This window comes from Poecilia latipinna, unplaced genomic scaffold (genome assembly GCF_001443285.1).
Source record: "Poecilia latipinna isolate Pla-1442-1.1 unplaced genomic scaffold, P_latipinna-1.0 Scaffold243, whole genome shotgun sequence".
Lineage (NCBI taxonomy): Eukaryota > Metazoa > Chordata > Actinopteri > Cyprinodontiformes > Poeciliidae > Poecilia > Poecilia latipinna.
Genome location: NW_015112859.1, coordinates 200,636 through 207,846, shown reverse-complemented (window position 1 = coordinate 207,846; position 7,211 = coordinate 200,636). Strand labels below are relative to the sequence as shown.

The 7,211-nt window shown below is 37.2% G+C and overlaps 1 protein-coding gene across 1 annotated transcript in view; it reads left to right on the top strand.

The window, feature by feature from the left end:
• ppil2 (peptidylprolyl isomerase (cyclophilin)-like 2) overlaps nucleotides 1–7,211 on the top strand; it is a 27,708-nt gene that overhangs the window by 16,163 nt on the left and 4,334 nt on the right. The window contains exons 14-19 of the mRNA XM_015032506.1: nucleotides 996–1,029; nucleotides 3,661–3,778; nucleotides 4,742–4,798; nucleotides 5,757–5,829; nucleotides 6,885–6,947; nucleotides 7,018–7,160. Of these exons, the coding sequence (XP_014887992.1) occupies nucleotides 996–1,029; nucleotides 3,661–3,778; nucleotides 4,742–4,798; nucleotides 5,757–5,829; nucleotides 6,885–6,947; nucleotides 7,018–7,160 (488 nt within the window). The remainder of the gene's footprint in view (nucleotides 1–995; nucleotides 1,030–3,660; nucleotides 3,779–4,741; nucleotides 4,799–5,756; nucleotides 5,830–6,884; nucleotides 6,948–7,017; nucleotides 7,161–7,211) is intronic.

Genomic DNA, 7,211 nt, shown 5'->3' with positions numbered 1-7,211 from the left:
ACTAACTCACTCAATCTTTGGTTACCTAGCAACAACTTGCCGAGCAACAAGCATGTCCCCCCCCCCCCCCCAAACTTTGGTTACCTAGCAACAACCAGTTGAGCAAAAAGCATGTTCTGCCCCGCCCATCTTTGGTTACCTAGCAACAACCTAATGAGTAACTGGCACAGCAGCAGTTTAAGGTTTCTCCACTTTGCCTGATGAATGCCTAAAAACAAGAAGCAGATAAAACTGTGGATGAAACAGGGAAGGTCTCGCCACCAGTTTGGCAGTATTTCAGAAATTTAAAACAAAAAAACTAATCAATAATTGTCAGTATCAGCTGATATGATATGCTTATGCAGGTTTTTCAGTCATGTTGTCGAACCCCAGCCGGTATTTGATGCTCATTCTGCGGTTATGGCTGTATTTTTACTCTGTTTCGAACAAAAGCAGTTTCATCATGTTGTTTTGAGGTTTTGGGTAATTTCCATGACAGTTTTAGTCACGACATCGTCCTGTTAAAACCTCGTTAAGGCTCATTCCTAGTGCCAGAATTGCAAACAGCTCCATGCTGCCTCATCTGTAGTGTAGAAATAAACACACAACAGTAAATATTATTGAAACCATTGCAGCACATGTGGCCAATAACTCCTGGTTCTGTCAAACACAAAGTCAAGGGAAAAAACCACAGAGCGCTAGAAGCTCTCATAGGAAGGTAGACAAAGAACAATGGAGGCCTTTTCAGTGGAAAAGCGTCGCTCTGCTATTAATGATTACATGGAACATGACTGCTGGTTAGAAGGGCAGGGGGGAGAGTTTGTTGGTTTCTGAAACCCAGGAAAGGAAGATTATAGAAGCCAAAGGAGGGTTAAAGGAAGATTAATGCTAATCGCTGTTTGATTAGCTTGCAACGGTAAAAGAGCTAAGCCTGTCGCAATAAGCAATTAATCAATTAATCATATGATAAAGTAAACTTGATCATTTCCATTCTGATGATGTCTCTGTGTTTCCAGATTCAGGGAGGGGACCCCACTGGTACAGGCACAGGTAAGATGGTCTCTCTTCTCCCAAACTGAAATTCAAACTTACGTAACTTTTCTGCTCAATAATTAACCGTTTCTTTTTTGGGGAGGGGAGCTTTGCGTCAATGCAGCCGTGTCAAGCCGAGTGTTTTCTAAAAATAAACTCTGTGAATGGACGTGGGAGTGCATTAAAGAAGTAACAGATGATGTGACCGCAGCGCGCAGGGAGCGACCCGTCATTGGGCGTGTGGCGTAAATTTCCTGCTCTTAAAGCAGCCGCTCAAAACGCCGCCCAGTGTAATCGACTGCTGGACCACATGCGGCTCGTTTCCTGCCGCTCCGACACAGTGAGCTCTGTGTCTCTGGGTTTGCTGGGGCAGATTTATGAAGGTGCAGAATTTCTGGCCTGTGGGTAAAAGTCTCCTTGTCGCCTGCGCTGAACAATATGTGCTCACAGCCCAACAACGCGGCTTTACCCGGCTCGTTAACGGACCAATAACAGGCCCACAACAGGCCCTGCTGTGGACTTTGGCATGTTAGCATAGACTTCACTTATTCTCTTGTTTTCTTAAACTAAAGATGTCTTCTGTGAACTTTGTACAGATCTTCAGAAGTCATTTGATGCCCTTTGATGGCTGAACAGTTGTGGTATTTTTGGACTTCTGTTTGGCAAGCGGCCGACCTTTGAGTTTCTGTCCCACCCAGAGCTGTTGAGTGATTTATTTCAGGTGTTGGGCTTTTAACTTTGGGCTGCTGCTTTCTCTCTGCTCACATTCACCAGGCCTGGTGGACTCCTATGACAAATGTTAGATTTTTCCCCCTAAATTCAACCTATTTATTAAAATTCTGAGATTAAACTAAAACTCTGAGTTTTTTCTCGCAAATTTTCAACCTTTCAACTTTGTTTATAAACTGTTTCTTCATCTTTTTTAACGTGTTGGAGACGTATTAAGCATCCTTGAATAAGTTGGGATAGGTATAGCTATGTATAAAATATGCTAGAAAAACAGAAATATTCTAGAGAAAAACAAGACAGTCTTTGAGAGAGAAGTTGAAAATTTTCAACTTTTGAAATTCAGAAATTTCCACTTTTTTTCATACAAAATTTTTTAGATCTCAAAATTTCTGAATATTTGATCTACCAAACATTTTTTCTAGATAATTTCTGAAATTTATCTCAAATTATATATGTTTTTCAAATCTCTGGCTTCAAACTCAGAAATTTCCAAGTTTTTTTCAGAAAACTTCGGAGCTTTATCTCAAAATTAAGATTTTTTTTTCTTGCAAATTTTTGACTTTTACATTTTAGAAAATCAATGATTTTTTTCTAGAACTTTTCTGAAATTAATCTCAAAATTTGCGTGGTTTCTTTTTGCAGATTNTTGACTTTTCAAACTCAGAAATCCTCTTTCTTTTTCTAGAACATGTTAGTATTATCCTCTACAATGACTCTAATACGACATCGTAGTTTTATAAATAAAACTCGTCCAAGTTTAGAGCGAGGGGCTCAGGGTGTAACGTCTGGATTTGTGGGATGATCAGAGTCATTTGGAGCGAGTAATTAAAGGAAGATTCTGTTTGATGGACTGTTTAACCGTTTATATTTTACTCCCTCTCCTTCGTTTGCGGCGCTGTCAGTCTGTTAAAATGTCAGTTTGTTGATTAATTATGCAGGAAGGTCACCAGCCTGATGGCTGCAGAAGTCTCCCAGCACTTGTTTATGTGTTTGTGCTGCTGCAGACATAAACAGAGTGCGTATGGATATTGTGGCTGTATATTCACGTGTCGGATGATTGCTTGTGCTCCATCTGGAGGGACGACACCTCAGGGAAACGGATCCCTTCCCCGGTCGGGAGCCAAATCTCCTGCAGCGCCTGTTCCTGCACACCCATCACGGCGACCTGTAATAACAGTCAGCCTGGATAAAGATTTACAGCTGGAGGCTCTCAACACGAGTCTGTAGGCAACAGCAAACACCGTTTTTATTGCCTAGAAACAGAAGATCACTTCTTACTTCTCTGCAGGTATAACAAATGGGGCAAATTATTACCAGGATATTGTTTTTGCAGGACAGAAAATTTAAACGGCTTGAACTTTAGCACCCGAGTCACTGAAATTATAACTGTTGGGATTGGGATTACAAATCTGTCTTTGCAGACACTTTTATATCTGAAGATTCATGTTCCAATTTCCATCAAAGTTTCAACACATTTTCTTCCACTTCATTCCAATTTTTTTGTACGTCTAAGCAGTTTTGTATCTAAACGGCATATTGGATTCATTGTAGTAAACTTCTGCTAAAAGTAATCAGATTAGTTTCAGAAAGTCAAAAAATTGCTAGAAAAAGCTCGGGTTTTGAGATTAATCTCAGAAATTTTCTATAAAAGACTCAAATTTCTCAGTTTGAAAAGTCAAACATTTGTGAAAAAAACCTGAAATTTTTAGATTAATGTAAAAAAAATTCTAGGAAAAAAACAAACATTTCTGAGCTTGAGAAGTCAAAATGTGGTAGAAAAATCTCCGAAATGTTGCAGAAATACTTGGAAATTTCTGTCTGAAAGGTGAAAATTTTGCAAAAAAAAAAAGAAGGAATTGCTGTAATAACCAAGTAAAACTGGTTTGTTTCCAAATCTCAGATCATGTCTTTGTCCTTCAGGTGGCGAGTCATTCTGGGGAAAACCCTTCAAAGACGAGTTTCGGCCCAACTTGTCTCACACGGGCCGGGGAGTTCTGAGCATGGCCAACTCCGGCCCAAACACCAACAAATCTCAGTTGTAAGAAATCGTGTCTAAGAAGTAGATGCCTCATTTCCACTGAAGGAAATATTTCATCTTTTAACACACAAACATCCAATTATTATCATCGTTGAAACGGCTGAGTTTATTTTGAAGAAGATGGAGTCGGTCAAATAAAGTCATAATATTTTCAGATTAAAGTTTAAATAATACATGAAAAAAGCTGTACAAGAATAACTCATAATGTGAGAATAAATATTGAGAGAAACTCAATATTTTAAAAAGTTGTCAGCGAGAATAATGTAATACTGTAAGAATAAAATATTAGAATAAAGTAGTAATTTTATAACTCCTACACAAAATATTAAAATTGAAAATAGTTTTTCACATAATTGTAAAACTTTCTTCCTGTAAAAAGTGTCTTTATTTTCCTTATATTATGACTTTAGTCTCGTAATTAAGCAAAAATGTTGAGTTTTTCTCTTCCGTCTCACAGAAGGATGATTGAAATAAAAGCTGCTTTAATCATTTCTTATTTTATCATATTTTTTAATAATCAATTGAAATCTGATCTGATTTGTGAAAAAGTGGAAATGGGTGATTATTTAGCTGAATTTCAGACAGAACAATAATAAGCTTTTATTTTCCACGTCTTCGTCTTAATTTATTAAAACGCCTCATGTAGAGAAGATCGAGTTGCTGGACAAGATAAACAACTTCTTCATGTTTAAGGACTGAAGTTTTGTGAAAGTTTTAAACGGTTTTCTGAGCTGTTCATTCAGAAATTATGATTATGATTTTTCTTATATTAAAATAAATCTTATTTGCTATATCAGAGGGCACATATTGGATTTTTTCTCTTTAAAGTAATATAGAAACTTGTAACATTTGTCCTAGAATATCCAAAATAATTAAGATATTTAAGAAAATGTAATGATTATCTGAAACAAATAAATAATTGTCACGATTTAATTCTGTTTTTGCGTTTATTTTCTCCCTCAGCTTCATCACGTTTCGGTCGTGCGCGTACCTCGACGGGAAGCACACGGTGTTTGGAAGGTACGTTTCTGTTTTATGACTCTAAACTCTTATTTTTCTGTCTGTTTCCCAGATTTTAGCTGAGTCACTCTTTTTGTTTCTGGCTCAAATTTCTGCTCAGTTTTCTTTCCATAAGCAGATTATCTCTAATTTAATTTATTTCCATCAGCGTCTCAAAGTGTTTTTGAAACGATCTGCAGTTTCGTGTCAAAGTGGGAGATTAAAGTTTGAGTCGATTCGCTAAACCAGAATATTTTTCTTTGCTCTACTATGGATTTCATTTTTAAGAATTTCAGTAGATATAATTCTTGTTCAGTGGTTATGTTTAGGCCTGTCGCAATAACACATGTTAAGACAAAAATAGAACATGTGCAAATGGTGTCGCAATAAACAATAAATTAGTCGCATGATAAATTAAAACAAGCTCAGTCATTTCTACTTGCATGATTTATCGTTTTTTGTTTCTACCACAAACCAAAGGCATTAGTCTGATGCTTTGGTCTCAACTAGCACGTAACTACAGAAAAAAGGAAAAATAAAGAAAAAATGGTTCAAAATATAGACAAAAAAAGAACAATACAGAAAAAAACAATAATCTAGAATACGAAGAAAAAGAGAAACTACTGCAAAAAATTTTAGAAAATAGGAAACCTTGAGAAAAAAATACGGTTGCACATGAAATTATAAAAATAAAAAAGCAGGCCTAAGACTTGTAACCAAAACTGTATAAATATGAAAAAACAGATTGTTGGTATAAATTGTGTCCTTTAGCTGAACCTTCTAGCTGAAAAGTCACTTCCTGTGTGAGCAGGAAGTAGAACGTAAATTGCCTCACCTTGCGTCGACTGATAACCTCACTGGGATTCAGCCTCTGATTCTACTGGTTGAACTGGGAAATGCTGCAGAACATTAACGGTTGTTTTTACTTTCCTGTAGAGAGAAAACGGATTTAACAGATTCATTTTGTTTTTGTTTCCAGGGTTGTTGGTGGGTTTGAGACGCTCACAGCCATGGAGAATGTGGAGTGTGATACCAAAACAGACAAACCGAAGGTGCTAATTTATTATTTTATAAATGATTTTTAGCGATGGGAATCGATTAACTGCAAGGTCTTTAATGAATTAGCCACATCTTAATCAAAAACCACATATATCAATAAAATAAGTAACATATTAAATTCAAAAACCCATTTTGCTGCTAAATATATAAAATTAGCTCAACGACAAAGATATTCATTGTTTTTAATATGTTATTCAACCATCAGGTTGGTTAAAGGTGGTACTATGCTCTTTCAAATTCAGGTTTTTCCTTGAGAAATATGGGCTGCCAATGCTAACATTAGCGTTAGCCATGTGATTAGCATTGAGATTTCAGGCTTGAGCAGCTTCACTGATATGCTAACTGCTTTTAGCACAACCTGAACACGACAACAGTCTTTTCCATCGTCCAATCAGATAGTTTAAATCAGAAATTAACCCCATGTCGGCCGAGAGAAGCGGTTTTGTCCTCCATTGCTGCTGCTTGAGGAAGTTGCCTGTGCGTCAGATTTATGGGCGTACCAGAAACACAATGCAAAGGTTCTGGTTCTGGACTTTTACATGGGAAAACAGAAAAATGTGGTTAATTCTGTTACATTTATCTTAACATGATAAAAGCAACATATTGGGGCCAGACTTTTCGTTGTACTTTATTCTTGTAATGCGAGTTTTATTGTGTTATTTGTATTTTGTTTTTTCCCTGTATTATTATGAGTTTATTTTCATATTACGACTTTTTCCTCGTATTGACACGACTATTATCTCACAATATTGTACGACTTTGTTCCCGTAACATTACAACTTTATGATCGTATTACGATTTTTTTTTCTCTTAAAAAAGACTTCGTAACATTAGAAGTTTATTTTTGCATTATTACACCTTTTTTTTCCTGTATTTTGACTTACTGTTGTATAACTTTTTTCTCAAAGTTTTATTGCTTTTTCCTCAAATTTGATTTTTTTTCCCTGGTATTTCTCCGCTGTGTGAACTGTGGCTGACCTGCTCGTCCAGAGAAAGATGTAAATTTAATTTCCAGATATCAGACGGTTTCTGTTGTTTCTGTTTGCAGTCGGAGATCAAGCTGATCAGCACCACCGTGTTCGTGGATCCGTACGAAGAGGCCGACGCTCAGGTTCGACTCTTTACTTGGAGTAAATAAAATTGCGCTGATTACAAATAAAGGAACTGAATTTTCCGCTCAGATTGCGGCGGAGAGAGAAAAGGAGCTGCAGAAACAGGAAGAGGAGAAGCAGCAGACCAACATGGCGCTGAAGAAGGCCAAGGAGGATCAGGCGCCAAAAACCTTTAAGGAAGGCGTGGGGAAATACATCAACCCGGCCGCGGCGTGAGCGCGCGCGCACACACACACACACACACACACACACACACACACACA